This window comes from Bombus terrestris, unplaced genomic scaffold (assembly GCF_910591885.1).
Source record: "Bombus terrestris unplaced genomic scaffold, iyBomTerr1.2, whole genome shotgun sequence".
Taxonomy (NCBI): domain Eukaryota; kingdom Metazoa; phylum Arthropoda; class Insecta; order Hymenoptera; family Apidae; genus Bombus; species Bombus terrestris.
The window spans coordinates 27,354-51,557 of NW_025963553.1; the positions used below are offsets into that span (position 1 = coordinate 27,354).

General features: G+C 33.8%; 2 protein-coding genes, 2 long non-coding RNA genes and 2 pseudogenes across 7 annotated transcripts in view; 4 read left to right on the top strand and 2 right to left on the bottom strand.

The window, feature by feature from the left end:
• Positions 1-13,855, bottom strand: part of LOC125387075 — a 31,051-nt gene extending 17,196 nt beyond the window's left edge. The window contains exons 1-3 of one of the 4 annotated variants that reach the window (XR_007227640.1): positions 8,420-10,726; positions 5,907-6,085; positions 3,863-4,011 (exon numbers count right to left, since the gene is read on the bottom strand). Coding sequence is in view for 2 of the 4 variants with exons in the window: in XM_048414262.1 (XP_048270219.1) it covers positions 3,863-4,011; positions 5,907-5,988 (231 nt within the window). In the remaining 2 variants the exon portion in view is untranslated. The other 3 variants (XM_048414262.1, XM_048414261.1, XR_007227641.1) reach the window with 3 other exon arrangements.
• Positions 13,856-15,152: 1,297 nt separating this feature from the next.
• On the top strand, positions 15,153-17,513 carry LOC125387042 (katanin p60 ATPase-containing subunit A-like 2). Its single transcript, XM_048414203.1, has 6 exons — positions 15,153-15,438; positions 15,549-15,825; positions 16,218-16,386; positions 16,444-16,556; positions 16,753-16,955; positions 17,118-17,513. Exons 1-6 carry the CDS (start codon positions 15,419-15,421, stop codon positions 17,500-17,502), a joined length of 1,167 nt encoding a protein of 388 aa, XP_048270160.1. The 5' UTR covers positions 15,153-15,418; the 3' UTR covers positions 17,503-17,513.
• A 430-nt stretch (positions 17,514-17,943) lies between these two features.
• Positions 17,944-19,239, bottom strand: LOC125387095. Its single transcript, XR_007227657.1, has 2 exons — positions 18,807-19,239; positions 17,944-18,213 (listed from the first exon to the last, which is right to left on the bottom strand). It is a non-coding gene; the product is annotated as an uncharacterized LOC125387095 (long non-coding RNA).
• A 264-nt stretch (positions 19,240-19,503) lies between these two features.
• Positions 19,504-20,200, top strand: LOC125387079 (annotated as a pseudogene).
• Positions 20,201-20,241: 41 nt separating this feature from the next.
• LOC125387085 lies at positions 20,242-21,159 on the top strand. Its single transcript, XR_007227647.1, has 2 exons — positions 20,242-20,308; positions 20,579-21,159. It is a non-coding gene; the product is annotated as an uncharacterized LOC125387085 (long non-coding RNA).
• Positions 21,160-21,247: 88 nt separating this feature from the next.
• On the top strand, positions 21,248-23,727 carry LOC125387054 (annotated as a pseudogene).
• Positions 23,728-24,204: the final 477 nt, after the last annotated feature.

Consider the following 24,204-nt stretch of genomic DNA (forward strand, 5'->3'; position numbering starts at 1 on the left):
CAGGATCGGCGCGGATGACGGCAACGAGCTGAAAGCGCAGGGAAATGGAGGAACTGGAGGCGCAAGGAAATTAATACCGAGTGCGCTGCTATTTACCAAAAAGAAGATGGACATCGATCATCACACCATGCAGCTGTTAACCGGGTATGGGAGTGTGGCGGCACTCGACAAGCCAAATACCACCACTCGACACTAACTAGTGTCGGACGACGGCAGCGACATCTACAGCCCCCAGTGACAATTACAGCGGACCAGGCCCAACTACTACAACTATCACGCACGTCCAATAAATATATAACGCACACACGGCCACCTCTACAGGAGTTTTGGTGTCTATAGAAAGAGGATTGGCAAGAGCAGCGACAGCAACTGTCTCGATTGTGGAGACCCTAACGACGATGCAGAGCACGCCCTGTTCACGTGCCCGAAGTGAACGGACAGAAGGATTGAGCTGGAGAACGCTCTTGGCGAGAAGATAGACGTGGACAATCTGATCGCCACGGTGACCGCCAAGAACGAGAGCTGGGATAAATTCAGGCAATTTCGCAAGACCGTCATGTCTCACAGGAGGGTGACAACGAAGGCCTTGAAGGAGGCAAGGAGGAGAACGAGAGCAACAACAACTACTCGGAGCAGTGAAGGCAGAGATACAAGACAACAAAGAACCACAGAAGGAGATCAGCCCAGTATTCCGAACTAGCTGAAAAGATGACGAGAGCAATACAGAATATACAGAATAACTGCCCGAAGAAGAAGATACAACGGGGCATGAAAGGACAACCTGATGACTGCCGACAGGTTTTACCGGGGTTGTCTGTCCTCAAAGCAAAGGAAAAAGGAGGAGGGGTTTTTAGTGGGTATGGCAACAACATCCGCCCGAGTCCCACATAACCCAGTGATCCGCATCACTGGGTATGCGTAACAGCATTTTCCCCTCCTCACGCAAAAAAAAAAAAAAAAAAAAAAAAAAAAGCTATACACTCTGTATTTTCGAGCTATCGCGGGGAGACGCGGTCGTTAGAATACGCGCCAACGGGAGTCGTAAATTCCCGTTACGATTAGAATGATCGACACCACGAATAGTTCGATCCCCGTATTTCGATTAAGATAATAGGGGTGATTCAGGTATGATAACACTGTGGCTCACAGAGTTAAAATTTATATTTCCAACACTTAGTATACACGATTGAATAGATATAATCACTTAATAACTTAGCACGGTATGAGACTTAATGTTAGAAGTTAGGCGTTAGATCTTTGACTGTGGTAGGAAAATGTGAGAGATATAGGAACGGTGAAAGTTGTAGGGAATGCAGGAACTCTAGTCACCGTGAGAGACGATGGAAAACTCTGAAGCTTATTCTAATGTGAATAAGGAGGAAAGCTTGGTATGGGTGTGCCCTTTGAACGAAGAACGCGGATTCGTTGCTTACATTTTTAGTTAGTAGAGTGAGGGCAATAATCCGCGATGTCGATTGGTTGGGACCAATGTTAGGAAGGAAGAGAGGAGGAAGAAACCTCCTACCAACTTGGGTCCTAGGCGACATTGTTTACAGGGAAACTCAGATTTTTCGTTAGGTATATCTCCGCTTTCTTCGTAATTCTTAAGAGCACATAATTCTAAAAACCGGCCGAAAATACTTCTGGAATTAGAAAGTCTCTTCTGGCAAACAGATGTGCTTAGACCATGTGTGTGAACAATGCAGCTAGAATTGCAACTTTATAGTGGGTCCTTGGGCCTATGGAGTGTTAGAAGGACGGCAGGTAGACCGGTGGTTGGCAAGCCGCGCGGGATGGCGTGCAGATGTGTTGCGCGACAGAACACACTCTATCAATTTTAAGTTGATAATTTCGTTATTATATAATATTTCTTAGTCTATACTGAATCCAGGAAGAAGAACTTTCATCCAATTACATACTTCATTAATTCATGAATTATATTCGTTACCGTACGTACAAAAAGAAAGTTGACTGATATAAAAATTCAAAGGATAGAACTTCTAAGCTCGCGATTGGAAACAGATTCAGTTCAATGGTTTAATTTGCCATTTAATTGAATTCTCTGGCAATTTCAGCGAACTGTGGGCTTTAAAAGTGTCCCGCATTCAAACGCAAGACTTCTCCTCCACCTTTCCCTTTCTTTCAATTCCAACCTCAAGTAATTGACCTATTAATTCGACGATATATTTACATGCTCGCAAGGGATTCAAACAACTTCGTTTAACTGCGTTAAATTCGCAATTATAACCAACACGAATGTCTCAATCAATGTGCAGCTCGAAACAAATAAAAGATAATTAACTTTTCAATATAACGATTGATATGTTTGATGAAGAAAAATTTATGAATTTTTAAAAACGTCTCCTAGTACATTTAGCATTTTTATGATAAAAACTTAGAACACACACGCACACATATACTATTCCATGAAATGATTTACACAGCTATGAGTCTAATCCTATGATATTATAAAGGGATGAACGAACTTTTCCTAATAAATATAACTTTATACAAAATCTTGTTTAAAAAAATTAGTTTTTTATTCTCATTAAATTAATTTAATATCAGAATATATAATTTTAGTCGTTATCAAAATTTTATGTCAAATGCGTTCATAGATACATATATAAATAAATGTCTAATCCTATGTATTTATTTCAACTGAAATCTTAACTTAAATATTTATTAACAATATTCTGACGAATATGCAATGAAAGATAAAAACAACTTTATTTTTCTTATAGAATGTCTCATGCTTCTTGCTCATTTTATGTTTCTCGTTGTCAATGCGTAACTACTTATCAGCCGCATGAATGCTAAGTTTTACTACTGAGAAACGAAGAGACATATAGATGCAAATATACGCTACCTCGCGTGAAAAAAACATCAGATACATTAACCAGAAGGAATATCCGATACATATAAAATTCATAGCGTAGTTATTTATACATACGGAATAATTCTTTCTGTATGAAATATTCTTTCTTCTGAATTCTTATTATAAATGTATGTCCATTTCCTACCTTAAAATGTCTCTCCTTTGAAAAACTCCATTTAAATATAACGATTAACAAAATATTACCAATAAAAATATTAAAACGAGATGCTGATATAACCTTTTAATGAAGCACAAATGATTATTTCAACTTTAATTCTGTTAAATTTGAATTGAATCATTTATAAACCGAACAGGTGTATAAAATTTTATTGCGTAAAAATCGTGAAGCTGAAAATTAGGAACGAATAACGAATGAGTAACCTAGTTTCATTAAAAGGTACATGTACGCCGATCCGCGTAACAACTTCGACACTCCAATTATTATAAAGCATGTATCCTTCAGAGATTTTTTGCGCGAACGCAAGATACCTTTTACACGTGCAACTGAATAAGTGGAACGTGATTTTCGATATTTCTTCTTGTAGAACTTGTAACAACGTAACTGTTTCACGAATATTTTCCCTGACACTTTTACAACGATGCGTAGAAATCTCCTTTTCTAATTAATAATTTCAGCATTTCTCTGAACAGTTTCGTTGCGATTAAAAAATATACAAAGCTTACGACGTGCTTGTTTAAAAATATTTATATGGAACAAGATTTCGAATTTGTCACATCAATCGCGATCTCAGCAGGTGTAAATTAATTCGTTCTAATGAACGAATAAATTAAACGGCTCGTGACAAAAATTATCCCTGTCCATGTTTGTCTTTCTAAAACTAATTCAAGGCGAGTTAAATGAATCGCTGTGTACCCTATTCGCGCAGCATGTGTTTTAACGACCAGCATGCAAGCGTTAACGGTGTACTTTAGTTTCTCATGGTTGTGTTAAGCTGGTTGCTCTTAGAATGAGCATATACTTACCAAAGGAGGTGAACAGAAGATAGCCTGGCACCATTTTGGCTCCGAATGGTAACAGAAGCATTGACTGCAAATCGAAGGTCCCGGCACATACATCATTCCATGCGAGACAACTTTTCCTTCGAGATCAGTACAGTTTCCTCTTAAAGACGCTGAAAACGATTACCAGCGTCAATATCTTTGCCACTCGACAATCGTACGCGCAGTTACGCTAACCGTTTTAACGCCACGCAGCGTGATCGCTCTATTCGCGTGCCGTGGTAAATTGTGCCACGATGTATGGTCACGATCATTAATTCGCAACGCGCTCAAGCGTGCTCGTCGCGAGTCATATCAGAGTTTCCTCTCGTAATTACTTGTTTTTCAAATAATCATAAACCAAATAAAAAAAAAAAAACCAATATAAAAAATTACCTCTTGAATCGGAAAACCAAATCCTGCATTATAGAATGTTATCACGCAAACGAAACGCAGAGCATAAATGAAGCGCGAGCACGTCGAACGGTATATTTCGATGAAAAAAACAGGATGAAAAAGGGCAGCGCGATCGCGTCGATCGGTACTCCTGGCAAATAAATAAACGAAGCGCTATCGCGCTGCATAGCACAAACCGATACGGAGTCTTGAAGCATCCGACACTAAAACGGTTAATAACATTACGAAAACGACCGTACCAGGAAATTTTTGTTCAACGGATCCGCATTGCGGCTATCACGATGCTTCTTCGTTGCATCGATGCTTCATCGATGAGATTAAAGCACCGTTGAAATAGGTTATTCGATTTCTTACATGGGGAAAAAGTTTTTATATCGTGTTTGCTGTTTTACTTCGCAAGTGTGCTTCACAGTATACGTTAGAACTCCAAGTCGAGCTATCCGAGTTAAAGTCTCTTGAAACTTAAAACGGCGCTTAAAGGATATAGGTATAACAGAAGGTTCGTTTAAAATTCAAAAGTGTATATACGTACATATACATTTGAATAAAAATAGCGGATAATCTCAAGTAAAAAAGTAGGTTCGTGTTAGTAAAATGGTTTCAAAATACTTGTCAAAAGTCAAACGACTTGACTAATTAAGAATGGATGTAAGAGATTGAAAGCAAAGGGCATCTAAGAGTATCAATTAAGTAACAAACTCACGGTGACAAAGAGGTTTTCACTCGATCGAATTCAAATAAATCGGTTAATTTGAGCGAAACTTTAGGTACACGAGAAGCGACACGCGTCCTCAAGGACTACGAAGGTTCTACTCGAACGAATGAAAACTTTTCTCTGGCCCGGTGTGTATACACAAGACGTGCGAATTTAAAGTGCAGATTGTATTAATTGAAATAATTGGTTGGTTTGATCAAATTAATCGTTTTAAGCTGAAATGACGAAGGTCATCCAAGTAATTGATGTCCACTGTAATTATTTGTTAATCGAGCGTGGAATCGGAACGATTCGACCTCGTTCCAACGCGAATCGTTACTAAGGCAGAGACGGCAATTAATAATTGTCGCGTCATTTGTTCGATCGTGTTCACAAATTCAAATACGGCTGAGTGGCGGAAACCATTTATAACACGTCCCGTACCGCGTAGGTCGTATACATATCTCAGGATGAATTTTTCGTACTTCGCCGCATATATTCTCCATGTTAGACATACCATAAAATATTTCGTGCAATCCCGTATTCCTGTCTAATGTCAGGAATTCTCTTTCCATAGGTCTGCGTTTTCCATATTATCTATTTTGCTTATCAGTAAACATTCTTACAATTTGTGATTAATACTGTACGTACAAGAACGTTAAGTTTCTGACGTTGTAATATTTCACATGAAATAATAATGGCTGTATATCGACTAACTTATTAATTAATTAAATTCGTGTATATCAAGTTTCCTATCATTTAATACTTTCGTGTAACTACAGAGATTTGATACTATGAAATGAAATATAAAACTTGGTAAAAAAACGCGCTTCGTTAGGAAATGAGGGTAATGATGCAAATATTTTTCGTAGCCATTATATAGAATTTCGATGGTATAATTAATCAGTATCAACTTACCAGCCCCTAACGGGAAGATAGTGACGAAAATAGTCTGCAAACAGATGATCGTGGCAAGTATTTTCGCATACAAGTCCTTCATGGTTGTAAAGGATCAGGAAATTTGTTGCTGTAGAATGGGAAAATCAGGTGTTTTAATATAAGTTGTGCGGGCACTGGAGTGCGTAGACCAGAAATATCTGCGACAAAAATCAGAATACATTTGTTTTCACATGATTGGATCAATTTTGTGTAAGACTAAGCTGATTGAACCTAACACGAGATAATTGTCCAACTTACGACCTTAACAAGCCCGCTTGATTCCATATAAGTGCTTGAAATTGATGCTTGTATTCTTTCCAGATTAACAAGCTTTGCTCCCCCCCCCCCTTCCTCTCTATTTCCTTAGATCGAGTTAGACTGCCACAACATATTATCTTTCTTCGTTTCTTTTCTTTTCTTTCGATCTTTTAAAGCCTTAAATCGTTGGTTATTATAGTGTATACATTCGATTACTCTGTAAGTCGTAAGTACATGTTTTACGTTATTTTTCATTTTCCAGCTAAATTCCACAAAAACAAGAAATATACTTCCAACGTGTTTTCACGTGTCTCTAGCAAAGATCTCAAAAACAAGTTGCGGCGCAATTTAAAACGACAAATAGCACCGTGTGTCTCGTTGTGGCAACGCATGCTTCGTCAGCTTTTTAAAAGCGCTCTCTGTCTGCTTTTTCTCTCTTCACCGCCTATTCGTTTTTTCTTAACGAGTGAAACCGTTTTTACGAGGACGGGAGCACAGAAATGACGTACTGGCAATTCTGTTTCGTGATGACACAAGCAGCCCGGTTTCAGTGAATTAAGCCTGGCCCCAAGCTTCCAATTATCTCTCCCTTCCTTTCCTTTATTTTTCCCTTCTATATCGAGTTTGAGGTTTTCTAAATTTCCATTACAATCAACTATGGCTTTTCTTTATTTTATATGTTAGCCGATGATTCATGGCAAAAGCGTCGGCTGTAAAAATATTTGGAGTTGCAACAGCAACAAGTGTGTTTTCTCAAACAGAAAATATTGGAAGCGTACTCGTTGGCAAAACAGTTCACGGATAATTCGTCCTCTGCTTGTTATTTGTTTCAATACCGTTAGCAAATAAATTCATGAAACATAGTGGTATCGCATAAATTGAAAATAAAAGCTTTGCGTATACTTGGTAGTTGAACTTTGGCTATTAAACGTATGTTATATATATATATATATATAGAAGATTGCTTAGAATTTGGAGCTTAATAACATATCTCAAAATCATTGACATCAAAAAAGGTGAACCTTACTTACCAAATTTCCTTCCGTCAAATGATACATAAAAATTGAAAAAAATAATATACATAGTTTTGACTTTCTTCCGCATTATAATTTGAATCACTCGATTTATTCGACTAAAGATAATCAAGCAATAACCTCACTTTACACGTATTCTCATTAAGTGAAATAGATCACATCAGGGATTTTCAAAAGTCGATGGAACATTAATAGCGATTAATTATTTATGGATGTATTCTGCACGGTTAAAGCAATCGCCTAGTGAATTATCGAGTTCCAGGAATATGAGCGGTAAACAGGATTGCAGCTATAAATGACTCTCTAACGTGTATATTAGAGATGAATTTGATCATTTATCCTCATAATATGAAATACGCTTTTAAGTGGAAATCATAATTAACAATTTCTGGCAGCGAAAAGTAAATAAATCGATACGTTTAAATCAATATTAGAATTTCTTAATATTTTTATCAAATATTTTTATCAAATATTTTAACATCGTAGAAGTGTCGTTGGAGAGAAATATTAGGTTGTTCGAAATGTTTCTTTCGTTTTATAAAGAAATGATAGATGTACGATATTTTTTGCTTTATATTATTTTATTGAATTATGTGCGATCCACCTTTCTCCAATTTAATATAAAATAACATAAAAGAAAAAATGTTGTGTATCTATCATTTCTTTATAAAACGAAAGAAAATTTTGCGACAATCTAATAGAAATTTAGCTTTAACACAATATAAAAATGGATTGTTATGCCCCTAGGAGATAAGAACAATATGATTAATATTAATAATGAATACGTTAACGTAACGTAAAGCAGCTTTTGCAGAAGGCTATTACCTGAAAATGTTTACTAAAGAATGATAACATGAATTTTCTTAAGTACCCCATTTGATACTTAATCTACTTTGTAAATACTGTACGTCCTAACTTTGAAAGAATGCAATTTTAGCCAGAATGTTTCAAATTACCTAGCTAGTTTCCTATTAATTAATTACCTAGTTTCCTTGTAATATAATTTATATTTACATTATCTCGCGTAATTCTTTCCACTTTATTGACTTCTAAACGTTAATGTAATATAATTTTTATAATATAATTTTAATCAAAGTTATTTAAAATTTGTAGTATCTCATCCCTACTAGAATAATATTAACAAATGTGCAGAGCTCAAGTCGAATAACACCGGCTCAGATAAATGATCATCAAACTTACTTTTGTTATCGTCGATGTCAGTGATTTTAAACCAGCCAACGTCCATGGCAATCAATATTATTTAGCCGGTCTTAACGCAATGTAAAAAGCAAAGAAAAGAGGAAGGAAGGAACAGGGAAACAAAGAGATAAAACGAATTTTTCATTTTCTCGAAACTAGATCGAGTTTCAAGCTGCTCGTAAAAGAGTCTGTAGCCAATCCGACTAAATTCGACGAACCGCGCTTTAAAATTCCCAGAGAACTGTGATAACCATCGAAATCTGTACAATTTGTCGATTCATCGCTTGATTAAAAAATGGAACAAAATGAGGCTGATCAGCCGAACTTCTTTGAACTTCTAATGATCCTTATCGTTATACCCTAGGTTGAATGCTACGATATAAGCCGAAACAGCTATAAGTAGGGTTCACGTGATTGCCGGCATCTATTATTCACGCGTTACACATTCGCCAGACAGACGCGTCTAACGGTTGACATTGTTTTCTACCCTCAGTTCCAACGCAATTACGTTGCTACGTGCAATCAAGTCTCGAGTGAAGCTAATGATAAGTTGTTGTTCGATCCTACACAATTACTAAAATTATTCAAATTAAACTAATTTAGTCTAAAAAAAAAAAACAAGTAATTTCGTTATATATTTCCTTTCATAATAAGCCATGGTTGGAATATAGTAGCTGACGAAAATATTCGTATATTTGTAGAAACATTTTAGGGCTGTATTATGCATAACGGCACTATAGAATTAATACTGTAACAGAATTCTACTATCATGGTTATGCTGGTAATATTCGAAACAAATCTGAAAATCTATGTAGATGTTGTAAGATATTCAGTACGAGTACTGTGCATTACTGGTATGTACATAATCACGACGAGATAAGGAAGCTACTGTTCTCTATTGCTCATCGCTACCCGTTGCTAGTAGCAACGTACTATGCATATATATCTCGTAAAGATTTTAAATGTAGCCAACGAGACCATTTTTAATATTTGACTATCGCGACCCATTACAGTTTCATCACTTTCAATTAATTGAACACGACCCGCACCTTAAGACTAAAATACACAATATAAGTATGGCACAGAAAATCTTTTAAAATTTACGGACGACTATTTATGGTATTTAAAGGCAGCAAAGATAATAATTAGCTGCGGATTTTCCTCGAATCGTAGCATACAATATGGAATCTGATTATTAAAAATTACAGTGGAAATACAGTGGATTTCCATAAGATATTCGTGCTTGTGGCAATATTTGTGGAAATAAATTCTTAACCCAAATGGACAACCTCGATATTCGAGAAATTTTGTGAAGCTGACGTCAATGGCGATATGTACTGTTGTTGTGCTATCATTTCATAGTAAGCTGTATTGATTGCACTTCTATTCACGGAATTGATTTATTCCACACAAAAGTTGACAACAATAATCGAAAAAAGAAAAATATATTACCGCCTTTCACATCAGCATACACAAGCACATAGGATTTCACACGAATATACACACTTGTAAATTCGACGAAACGATCAAATTTAATTATTTTTCGATTTTTCGGGCATCAAGTACTACATCAAACGTTACACATCAAACGTTAAAATACGGCGAGCATACAAAATGTACAAACCACTCTAAATTAATTAACTTTGAACGTTATTGATTAATTAAAAAAAACCACTGTTGCGTTGAGTTTTACATTTTAAAAAGTTGTTATCCGTTTTTGCTTTGTTTAAAACTAAAAATAGGACTACGTTCATTGTAAGTCGTAAATATCCCTTTTATTTATTTAAACAAACAGATATTTAAACAAACAATTTATAAATATATAATTTATTTACGTATATTTGTAATATCTGTTTTATAAATTTGTACAACCATTTATCCATTTATCTATTTTATTTGCATATAATTTTTATAGACTTTTTTTGTTTTTTTAAAGAACGAAAAATTGTGATTCTATTTTAAGACATGTCAGGCTGAAGCGATACGCGATATATATTTCTATTCGGATTTCACCGTCGTCGTAACCGATGCTATTGGAAACGTTTCACAATAGACGTCTTAGAAGCGCTTGCAATGTCCGTCATGTGTAAGGCTCTACCACTGAATCGCGGCTGCCATTTAGTGATTAAGGTCGATCACTTAGAGACGTTAATCCGCCATAATGGTGAGCAATACATCGAAGCCATTATTGAAAGCATAGTTACGCTTTAATTTCATCGATCTTATTCACAAATAGAAGTGTACAAATTATAGGATTTCTAAATATTTAGTTTAGTTAAAAGGAGATATGAAAATGACAGGTATATTCAAAGGATAAAACAGAACCGTACGATTGTAAAGTTTCAAATCATTATAACTATTTAAATTTGAAAAATCCTACTATATTTATACAATATATTTTTATTAAGAATGGAAGAAATTTCGAAAAATCCGCCAACACTTTTTGCTGTCGTCTTGAAGCACACCATATGTTAAGCTTCTTCGTCGTTACAAATTTTATCGCGGATGTAACGAATGTTTCGAACATGTAGCACGCACGCGTCAACGCCTACATTTGGATTTTAAATATATGTTTTATGCATTAAATGTATTTGTACTTTCTTGCGCAATTTCTTTTAATTTGTTACGATATGGAGGGTTTAATTACGTTTAAGATATCTATCTGTGAATCCTTTAAATTCAAAGTTCTTTAAAAAATTACGTTACGTAAAATAATCGTTTTTCCACTTTATTGTATCATAAGATAGTTACTTAAATTCATATTACTTAAAGAATCTTTCTACAGAAAGAATAAAAAAGAATAAAATCCTATATGTTAAATTTTACGTGGTTGATGGAATACATAGCGATGACGAGAACTAACTACAGACAACAAGAAACTATTAGCGAAGGCAACTGGTGACTATGAATGTCGTCTCTATAATATGCGGCGACTAAGGAGAACAACTACCAACTACGGATAACAAGTAACAACCAACTGTCTCGTTTCTAAGAGGCAACTAACTTGCAAATTTAAATCCTCCTTTGATGGTTTCTGTAGCGCGATATACGTCTTGAACGTAGTTAAAGAATATGGTCGCTGCTGAATGACGATTTGACAGCAAGGCGATCCCGCCAGTTCAAAGCTTGACATTGCAAGCTACCGAAAACCATTAATCTTGTTATCGAATATCTAGCTTTCAGAAGAACCCTTGTGATATGATATGACGTCATGACATTTTTATGACGAAGATGAACAAACACCGACCTCTAACGAAACAAATTTTTATTAAGTGCCGTATGTGGGTTGCAGGCCGGCCAACCAAGGAAATTTATCGAATGTATAAAGTAAAATATATACGAATATATTCGATATATCATAAAATGCCCGCGTTATATCGTCTAACAGCATAAAGAAAGCTGAATTTAAGGAATTAAAAAATTGAAATACCAATTATAAGAGAGTTAATTAAATTCAAACCTATCGATCTATCTCATAAAGACCTATATTTCCTGGAAATTGATATCTTTCGAGTTCTAAATTCTCCTTAGAAAGTATCATAGAGAAAATATGAAACTTGAAAAGTACATCACGCTGATGCCTCGATAAATCGTCGTGTCGATAAATCCATGTGTCCGAGCGATGAATTTTCCCCAAACAACAAAAAACTGAAGGGAAATCTTCTTTGAAGGACGTGACAAGGTAGGGGAAGCGGGAACAATGATCACGCGATAAACTGATGGTGTACGTATAGAACGAGTGTTGCGAGAGAATTATCGAGAAACAAAAAAAGAAAAAATAATCGTTGGCCGGCGCGACTATACGCTGTCGACGGGCAAACAGCGACTGAGACTAACTGAAACGAACTCTGTCACAGTATGAGCACGGGCTGCGTTCGCGGGTCGATCGAACACGTTCTGCGCCTCTCCTCGGCACCGGCGTCAAAGCCACCCCCGATGGCTGCAACGCACTGGTGCACTTGCAACATCAACCACTGGTCCTTCCTTTTTCGTGTGATATTATACCAGCATCTGTGATGCCATTTCAAAGACCGCAATCAAAGCATTAAATGCCAGATTAAAGCGACGCGATAATATTACCCCAATATTCGTCCGCAAATGTTACCGTATAGATCTTTAATTAAGCATTATTATGCTTCGAATAATTTACTATCACATGTTCCACAAGAAAACATATGTTTCACTTTTCCCCGTAGTATGATTGTAATTTATAACAAATATTTATAATTTATAATTTAAAATATTTATAATTCATTGAAAGTATCTTCCTGTCACGATTATAGGCGTAAAATGTCAAATTAAAAGTAAAAAATTAAAAACATATGGTATCCCGAAACCAAACGTACGACATGGCGAATCACGATGATACGATAAAAATTGATCTATGTCTTGATTTATTCAAACAGAACGAACTTACTCGAACTTTTCCAGAATAAACGATTTATTCGATAATATCCGTCACCAGCTTCTCTTCCTTCAACGGTAACAACTGACACCGAAAGCTCGAGAGACCCGAACGGTGAGACGTACCCAGAAGCAATGCGGTTACCTGGGCAAAGAGTCCCAAAGACTAAGGACGTGGGAAATTTCGAGAAACGGAAATGGAAACTGGAGTGGCGCGTCAATCAGCACTGACGGAAACTAATAAAAATGGAAAAAACCAAACTAATTCGTTTCACAAATTATTAAAACGATATTATTCAAAATTTCACTTGATTTTCTCACTGCACACGTCAATATTTGTCGAAATATCAATATTAAAAAGTTAATAAAAAAAATATCCTCTTTCTTCATACCTGTCTTTCTCCCGGGCGGCGAAGGAATACTAGAATGTTCGAGAACAACGGATACTTTTTGATTTTATCTCAATATCAATTTCAATCTTTTTAAACGAAATATGATCTGAACGATGAAACGTTTGATCATATAATGTTCTTCGTTCGATGCTAAAGGAAACTGAGAAGAAACATCGAAAATTCGTTAATAAAACGAATTTCTTTGTTTCTGTGAGATAATAAACTTGATATACGTATTGGTTTTTAAAATCAATATAGCTAACCAATGGGCACACTTTTAACAAGGGTGATGGAACATACCAAAAATCTTTCAAGATGGTCTTGGCAACGGAAGAGTCGAAAATATGACAATTATAAATGAAAAATTCTAATATTTTACAGCTGGCAACGATAAAGAACTCCAGATATTCTCCTAATTAATTTACAACAAATTCGCGTATATGATCGATAGCTGACGTCATTGTGTCCCACAGCCCTTGTAAAACGATAAGAATTTCCTGGAAAAACTTGTAGCCACGAAATGAAAAAGATGATAACAAACTTCTAACAAGAGTACTGAGACGAGCAACTTTGTACTTACCCCTTCGGAGTAGGGAACGTGATTAAACGTCCGCGAGTTCGAAACTTTTGTAAGTCACTGCACGGCCGCTGCTTATGGTGGAAATGTAATAGATATAAGTACAGAGCGCGTGAGCGAACTAAAAACGCGATATAGGGGTAAAGAGAGAGACCGTTCCGTCCTTCTCTAATGCCCGCGTACTTGTACCGGAAATATGTAACAACGGTAAACGAGCGCCGTCAGTGTCCACTAGTGTGCATGCCTGATTAAACAAGGACAGAAAATGCTTATATACAGCCTTCTCTTTCTATTTCCATGTCGCATCCATCTTACTATACAGTAGACAGGACTCGACTATTCCATCATTATATTCGCACCCTGCTTATGTGTGCGAACAAATCGTTCGTCTCCTGTTTGATGCTCAGTTTTCAACGGAGTTGAAGGGAAACTTTATAAGAGAAAGGAAGTTACGGATTGTCTCAAAGTGATAAACGAAAATTCTCGTAACTATCGAAAAACGATAGTCAATACAAGGATATCATTATCACATTTAAAACTATCACAATGAACGGTGATTCGTCGCAGCAAGGTACCACAAATAAGATATCTCAATCTAAAGAGGTAAGGAATATTCTAGATTTTGGGACTTTGGAACTTCCATGACAGTCATGAGTGTGTTTCGTCATTGATATGCCATATTGCGTTTTTCACAATTGTCGTTCATTTTTTTGATTGATTTTATATCTATGATTTGTATTTGATTTTGTATCTATGATTTTTTCTTTCGATAATTCTTATAATTATTGTCAATAATTAATTATTTATAACCATTTACGCTGTATTATATATCATTAAGATTTATCTTTGCGCGTATCAAGATAGTAGATAACAAAATTATGTGTAACAAATTTATTAAACTCGCAATGTAACAGAAAATTGCATGAAAATCTTTATATTATTAATAATTATTGTTAATAATAAAAAAAATAAATGTCGCATTAGGAGGAGAGTCATACTTCGGAACGTAATTGGGACATATTGGACCTTATTGCGATTACTATTGTGATTATTATGATTAGTGTGATTATTTGGAACGCAATGGGTGAGTACATTGCAATTTAGATATCTTCTTAGTTGCAATTTTTTCGAATAATATCGGTGACCAATCGAAATAGAAATTAGTGCGGAAAGAGGGGAAGGAACCAAAATTTGAAAATCGACATCGGTAACTCAGTAGTTATAGAATAACTCAATCGATAACGTAGATTAACTAGTTATAAATGAAAATATATTTAAATTCAAACTTTAAAAATTAGAAATTAAAAAGCAGAAGGATAGAAATAGAATAGATAGATAAATAGAAAGGATAGAAATAAAACAGTTGTCCCAATTGATGATTATCGTATAGTGTGTACTCATAGCATAAAATTTGTTCAATGAATTAAAAATTATATTTTTTAGATATGTAGACATTAGCGATGTATTAATCCGGGAAGCTCGTCTATCTCGGAAATATCGAGTCTGCGACAACGTCAATTTGGAAATTATTCTTAGAGAATATGAAAATTATTACAAGATGAAATTCCAAAAATATATCCTATATTGTGTAAGAAAATAACTGAAAAGGAAATAAAGACGAGGGAAATGACAAATGCGAACAAAGTGTAAGAATTTAAATTATTTAACACTATTCAACTTTCTCAACATATTCAATGCATCTATTACAATATCATTCAATCTTCAAAGAAGTAGTAAAACTTGTCAAATCTGTTAGCAAACAAACGAGAAGTGAGTCTGTATCTGGGTCTGTCGAAGGGAGGAATGCACAACAGAAGATGAGGGGTGATGCTACCGATGATATTAATCTTGCAATGACAGTGACAACAATTTCTGCCAATGAAAACGATGGATCTTCATCAGAAGAGCTTCATCAAAGAGCTTCATTTAACGTCTCAATGGAACAATCCAGGCAATCAAAGATATCAAAATGTGCTCGGAACCTTTATATAGACAATCCAGAATTGCAGAAGATTGCTCAAGACATTTTATCTGTAAGTTATTTTCGATTAATATACGTATTGTAAAGCTTTTTAAAAATAAAATACCTATCCTTGGATAAACAATCCACTGTATATCAATATCGAACAAATGTATTGTTGTATATATCTGTATATCTGTATACACTGTATACACTGTATATCTGTATACACTGTATACACTGTATATCCAACAAATAGCTTGGATAAACAATCCACTGTATATCAATATCCAACAAATGTATTGTTGTATATATCCACTGTATATCCAACAAATACCTTGGATAAACAATCCACTGTATATCAATGACGTAGGGATTTCAGTAAAGCTTTAAATAATGAATTACATAACACTCGAGGAAATTAATACAGAGATTATGCACCATTTCATCTTTGTATTGTCGCAGGAAATCATACTGAAAGAATTAAATGTATATTGGGACAACATTGCAGGCCTAGAGGAATGTAAATCTGCCATTAAGGATGCCATTGTGTATCCCCTTAAATACCCTATCTTTTTTAAAGGCCCATTTGCTCCCTGTAAAAGTATTCTGCTATATGGACCACCTGGTACAGGTAAGATACTCGTATTTCTTTCATTCCCATACATGTTTACAAGCAATTATGAAATAGGGAAGACGATGTTGGCGAAGGCAGTCGCAACAGAATGCCAATGCACCTTTTTTAACGTAACGACCAGCTCATTGGTGGACAAATGGAGAGGTGATTCCAAGAAGTATATCCGTGTAAGTTGATTTCCTTTGTCTATGAAGAAGAGATTCTAGGTTTAAAAAGATTTGTTTTTATTTGTCGTCATTCATATATAAATAGAATAGTTGTTTGGAAAACGAAATGATATTACGTTCGTGATGAAACAATGAATTTAAGGAATTTTGAATATAATATTTAATAAATAATAAATACATTTGTTAAACTGAACAGGTTTTATTTGAACTTGCCTATAATAATTCGCCTACAATTATTTTTATCGACGAGATTGACTGCATAGGAACAAATAAAGGAGTAAAGTATACATTGTCTGAATCTGCAAAGACATTCAGATCAGAACTTCTTTTTAGATTGGATAGATTAGTAATTAACAAAAATTCTGATGTAGTTCTTTTGGCCGCAACTAATTGCCCTTGGTATGTATATCATTTATAGCTATTTCAATGTTTTCTAAGTAGAAAATATCTTAATATCATAATTATTCATTATCTTAATCTTAATTATTGTGTTGTTCGGAATATTCCTTCGTTATTATTAATATAACAGAACAATAATATTTATTGTAAATATATTATTAGGGATATTGATGCAACTTTACGCAGACGCCTTGAAAAGAATATATACGTATCATTACCAAACGAAGTTACTCGATTTTATATGTTCAAATTATACCTTAGCAACCGATTATTAGAGAATATGGATATTGTGAGTCACATAATAAAATCTACTGAAAAATATTCTTGTGCTGATATAAAATTGCTTTGTACGCAAGCATGGCTGCTAGAAATGAATCCAATGTTTAAAAGACTTGAAAAAGGAGAAACATCTACTACGACTTTGAAATATGAATTAAAGAATTATAAAATAATAGCAAAATTGTTAAAAAAAATGTCACCTACAGTTACGAATGTGGATAGATATGAAGCGTGGAAAAAATATGTATGCCAAAACAAGATATTTTAAAAAATATAAAAGTATAAAAATATAAATATATAAAAGTATAAAAATATAAAAATATAAAAATATTATAACTCTAATCAATACTAAAAAATAACGCTCTTGAATTATTTAATCTCGTGCAAAAGAATTACTATAACTTATTACGCTTTCCGCTTTCAATAGTCAATCAACAGAGTTCAGTCTAACGAAGAAGTTCCCTCCTACGCTAACGAACTGTCCTGTTTTTGCGTCCAGGCTTTCAGGACATAAATTAAAATATCGCACATAGGCACAGCGTAACAGCGGCTTAAATTTAAGTTACAATAATAATCTTAAAAAAAAAAAAAAAAAAAAGAAATGTAATAATGCATGGCTATGTCGTACCGTCGCGTATCGGTACTTTTGCCTGTATCCACCCTACAATCAGAATTCAGCGTTTATTCTGGAAAAAAATCATGTAAAAAAAAAAAAAAAAAAAATATGTAAAAAACCTGGAATTAATAAACAAAGATTTAAAAAAATCAACAATTAAACAAGGGATTGAGATGACCAACTCCGGTCACGCTGCGAACTTCGAACGCGGAAGAGTCGAGCCGTGGCCATGATGGGTGATTCCAGGAATCGGTCGCGTATGGCAGGATCTGACATGCTTTACCGATCCCAGCCGCGCCGATTTCCGTCAACAGGCACAGTAACGGAGATATTTGGAACAGAAGCAGCCGCATATTCGTCTATCTGAAATTAAAGAGATGATTTCATGTAGAAGATAGAAATTCGTTCCCTGATATTGAAATGCCGAACACGAGGAAAATGAGACATGCAAATGACAAAGTCGATGACCAATAGGAAGATGACATAAACAATTGTAGATTGCAATGAAAATTTTGAAAAATGATACGTGTTCTAATAATAGAATATAAATGATAAAAAGGAGAATGTAATTGCCATTCTTCTATGTATTTTAATTTATGAGACGTAACTTCTGAATGACCTGTAATAGCTTTAAATACATTTACTGGAACTGGCCAAGCATAGAAAAAGGAGGCTTAAAAGAGAAAAAAAGGGAATAGATGAAATCGTGAATTATCAGTCTAAATGAACCGTGAATGTCAACCTAAGCTTTCACCAAAACCCTAGTGAAACCATGAAAGCACCACTATGAATATAAAATGATCCGCACTACTATCTACTTCATAGTATACTCTATACGTTTAAAATACTCCATTAGAAGCTTAAATCTATCAAAATACAGCTCCTAGGGAAATGTAAACTTTCACATGAACACATAATATCGATTTTCTGATTGAAACGTATAGGCAGATATATACTAGCATTTGGCTGCATGGTGCAGCACTACTCTCTCTGGGATATCCTAGCCATTTTCGGCATTTGGCCGTATGGTGTAGCACTAGCTCTGTAACATAGAAGACCATAGGCGTCAGTTCTTCTTATTTCCTCTCTGATATATGTTTACTTTAATGTCACTTATTCAGGCGCTTGATATATTGTCGGAATGAAATTTTAGTAATGTGCAAGTAATTTTGAGTAGATTAATAAAGTATAATAAGATATTAGATTCATGTACATAGTTTCAAGTGACATCAATCTTTATGTCTAGTATATACATGTCTATTGATCTATAAGTCAGTGTTAAAATAACAAATAAATGGCAGAAGAAGGAAAGAAGATTTCCTTCGGTTTTGCGAAATCTATTAAGAAACCTGTGTTAAAAAATGCTATTCCACAAGAAAAAAAGAAAGTCGATTACATTGAATGCCTTGATGAGAAAGGTATTAAAGTAATAGGGTGAGTTCAAAAAGTAAAATTTTTAATCAAGAAACATATAACCTCAACCTAACCTATAAAAATCACCAATAGCGGAATATATATATTTGAAAACAATTTTTTTATTTCAGTAAGGAAGAAAAAAAAGATGAACCTCTAATTATTTCATTACTAGGTTCAAAAACCTGGCATGATAGAATAGTTAATAAAATAGATGCAGACATTTTCCTTCCGAAGGTAGATAAGGAAAAGGTAGGAGACGCTAGTGTTAACGAGGCAAAATCAAAGCTATCTAATGGAAAAACATCGCCAATAATATCAATAAAGAAAGAGCCAGTTGAAGATAGTGAAAATAAAGTTGTTACTTTAGAAGAACAAGTGGCGAAAGAAATCATTGAGGATCTTAAATCAAAGAATGAACATGAAACTAAAACAAATGATTTAACCTTACCTTTAGTAGAAGATGAATCACTAAGAGGCAAAGAACAGGTACGTTATCAACATATTGATGTGCAATGCACAGATGTATTACATTTGCATATTATAAATATCGTTTTGTATTTTTCAGTCTACGTTAGAAGATTATGAAAAAATTCCTATTGATGATTTTGGTGTAGCAATGTTACGGGGAATGGGATGGCAACCAGGAAAGGGAATTGGTTGAAATGAAAAGTATGAATTTTACTCTGGATTAAATTAATTGTATGTATTTAATACATCACTTATTGGAAAGTAAACAGAGAACATCATTTTTTATTTCACAATCGTTCATTCTAACTATTACAGATTAGTAGCAGCTGTCATACCAGAATTACGACCAAAAGGTATGAGTCTTGGAGCAGACAAAGTAGCATTGTAGAAGAAAAATACAGATTCCAAAAAAGAAGAGGAAGAAGTTAAAATGGAGAAAGGAACATTTGTGAAAATTATAGCTGGAAAGCAAAGTAATAATTATAGTCAAATAGAAGGATTCGATGATGATGCAGGAAGGCTCATAATAAAACTAGCTCTTGGTGGAAATATAATATCTGTAAATGAATTTATGGTACAGCCAGTGACTAAATCAGAATATTCTAAGAACTCAAAAGTTCAAAGTTAATATGAAGTGTTAGTTTTTCATTAAGGGACTTTTAAGAAAATAAATTTGAATTGACATATACATATAAAGACATAATCGGACATGTAGAAAAACTAATTCAAAAGTACCTGTAAGTGTGTTGTTGCATGCAATTTTTTAAAGGTCCCTTCTATTTTTATATAAAATATGATAAATGTAGAGGTTTTAGCTTTCAGTATTTTATGGGATTAATTTCAGATACAAAAAAGTATGAGGAATATAAGGACAAGGAATCCAAGGGACTCGAGCAAAAGATGGATAGAAAAAGATCAATGTCCCCTGACCCCGAAGACGGTGAAGATGGTGACAAAAGTAGTAATAAAAGAAAGAAAATCGGAAGTACGATGCACAATAAGAACAAGTATGATAAAGTGGGGGATAAAAAATGAGAAAGACGAAAAAGGCGCTCCGAATCTAATGATGACAGCGATAGTGATTCTGAAAAGAAGAGACGGAGAGAAAGAAGTAACTCTAATAGGAATGATTCTTATAAATTAAAAAGATTGAAAAAGTCAAAGAAAGATAAGAAGCACGATTGCTCATCCGAAAGATCAAGTAAAAAACATAAAAAGAAAGAGAAAGAAAGAGAAAACGTTAGAGATAAGAAACCCAGAGATTACGCAGACAGAAAGAAACACAAAAGACGAGAAAGATCAAGATCTCGATCATTTAGTAGGCAGTAATATTTTCCAGGGACGTATTCGGTCATTTTACTTTCAAGATAAATTGTACAATTTTATTTATACAGATTTTATAATAAAGTGTATTTTTACAAAATATTATATTTCTTTTCTTACCCTTAACTGAAAATTACATTTAATTATAATATGTAATAATGTTTACAATTACATCAAAGTTAATGTCCTAAACTTTATCAATAATTATTAAAAATCCCCGCGTATTGTTTACGTAATGTTGATATCGAGTAGTATACATACATAACCTCAAAGAACATTATGATACTTACGAACATCGCTAAACAAGTAGTGCGAACGATGTCGAGTAAGTATATTCACTATGTATAAAGTATTTATAGGTAAAAAGTATGGGAAATATATAACCGAGTGTATTTAATTTTTCCAACATTTTAGCATTTCGCTTGGCGTTGGTATAACTTCAAGTAAATGAAGTAAAAAGCAAAAATGTAGAGCGGGCAGTTTCCTACATTTCCAGCGCGAAAGAGCATAATGCTGATATTATCGCTCTTCCTGAATGCTTTAATTCACCATATGGAATACGTAATAATTTGTTTCTTTTTCTAATAATTTATTATATGTATAACAACTATATAGAAAAAAGTAAAAGTAGACAAATTACCTTATCGTTTATACTTCCATAAAGATTGTGAATTGACTCGAGAATATAGAATTTCCCCACTTTTATGATTATCGTGATTTTTGTATAAATATATTTTTTAAGATACTAATAATTAGGTACTTATAAACTAGTATTATCAATTATTTTGTATTTATAATTCCACCTATAGTAGTTAAAAATTAAAGTTAGTTAAAATCTAACTTTATGCTTCAAAAAGTACTAGCAAAGTCGTTACGTAACAAGTCACTGGTACTAACCCAAATAGCATGATTGTAATTAAACATTTCTAAATATTCATTTTTCATCTTGAACCTGTAGAAACAATTTATTATATGTACTATTATCTAAGTAATTATATATTTAAGTAAATCGAAATGTAAAATTTAGTTATTTTAATAATTTAAAAAATAAGAAATTGACAAACATTTCAACCTAATTTATGGTTGGAACAAAGGACAGTTATTTTTCATTAATTGAAATATTGCAATGCAGAATATTTTCCAAAATACGCCGAGAGTATTCCCGATGAAACGGTGAAACGAGCGTTGCTTTATCGAAGGCAGCTAAGGAAAACAGCATTTATGTAGTTGGTGGTACGATACCTGAAATAGAGGGCGATAAATTGTACAATACCTGCTGTACTATTTGGGGTCCCGATGGAACTTTGATAGCAAAACACCGGAAGGTAAATAATATACCTCCATGTGGCTTTGAAATTGAAAATATTGGGGTGGAGAAAGTGACTCTATCTAGGAATAATTTAGGAATATACATATGTACATACGTGTACTATAACCAATTCTATAATTTAAAAAATATGTTATAGGTTTATAAAATACGTTTTGATACGAGAAACATACATTTTTGTCGTAATATAATATATAAGTTTTTGTACAATATATTTGTTTTGTAATATAAATTTTTCACATACGAAAAAACTTATTTTTTCTTAAAAAATATTCCTTCTCAAATATTATTAAATGATAAAACTTTTTAATAAAAGAAAGTGATAAAAACGCTGTCAGTTATTAAATAAAAAACAATTAAAGTTTAAAAGTTCGTAACATTGATGTTAAATTACAAAAGTTACAGCAATAGAGTTAGCAACTATATTTTTATATTATTAGGTACATCTATTCGACATCGACATTCCCAACAAGATTACTTTCCGAGAGAGTGATTCACTCAGTCCTGGTAATTCCCTAACAATGTTTGATGCGAAGGGCTGGAAAATAGGTATTGGCATTTGCTATGATATCAGATTCGAGGAAATGGCACGCATTTATCGGAACAAAGGTACAGTAGCTTAATCGAACAATACTTAACTAGCAGGAAAGTAACTATCTTTCTTAAATATATTCTATATAAAATATAATCAATATAATCTGTAACTCTGTATAAAAAGGAGCTTAATTTAAAAAACCAGTATATTCGCTGAAAATGAAATAAATAAAAGAATTAGAAGCACGACAAGAGGATTGTTCTCGCATATTCATAAATTATGGAATGTGGACTGTACACCTACAAAGTTAACTAAAATTCAGTGGTCTCATATTTCCCGTTTCTCTGTGTTAGGTTGCCAAATGCTGATATATCCGGCGGCATTCAATATGACCACTGGACCACTGCACTGGTCATTACTTTAGAGTTCCAGAGCGAATGACAATCAATTATACGTCGCCTGTATATCACCGGCTCGTGTTCCTTCAGCAAGTTACGTCGCATGGGGACATACACAGTTGACAAATCCCTGGGGGAAAATCCTTTATGATTTGGAAACTCAGGAAAATATGGTGGTCACCGATATCGGTAATTTTCAGCTTAACATTAAAAGCGAGAAAAATCCATGATGTAATTAACTTTTAGTCTCGTTGGTTCATCGATTTTGCCGGCTCCCTCTGTATTTGCTGAATTTATTAGCAAGCATTACTTATTACTTCGTATGTTTTTCTTTTCTCTCAGATTTGAAAGTTGTTGAGGAAGTAAGGGCTCAGATACCTACATTTTCTCAAAGACGTACGGATTTGTACGACACTGTCTATAAAAAGGAGTAACTCTACACTGAAACAGAAAATGTTTTCTTATAATATTTCTACTACAATACCGTTTTTTTTTTTTTTTTTTTATGACTTATTACTAATTACTTATCATTTGTACTAAATGAATAACTCAATTAAGAAAACCAAAATGTTATAAATAATAATCTGTATATCTTGTGTATCAATATGTAATTGGATATTGTAATAATATTGGAATGTCTTTGATCAGGGATATGATAAAGAACACGCGAAGACTACATTCTTTTGAACATCTTTAATATCCATCATTTATAACATTAAACATCTTTTTAAATATTTAGATAGATTAATACGTAACTCTTTATATATATATATATAAACATTAATTTGAAGTTACAAGCTTAGAGAAATTGGTCGATTAATATTTATAGATCGGCTGTCTTGATGAAAGGCTTAAAGATAGCAAAAACATAACAATGTCGCAAATAT

Excerpts from the sequence above, each read along its gene's own strand:
- LOC125387042 (XM_048414203.1), top strand. The coding sequence starts at position 15,419 with ATGACAAATGCGAACAAAGT. Across the intron at positions 15,439-15,548 it reads ATGACAAATGCGAACAAAGT|CAAACAAACGAGAAGTGAGT; the intron begins GTAAGAATTTAA and ends CAAATCTGTTAG. Across the intron at positions 16,956-17,117 it reads GCCGCAACTAATTGCCCTTG|GGATATTGATGCAACTTTAC; the intron begins GTATGTATATCA and ends ATATATTATTAG.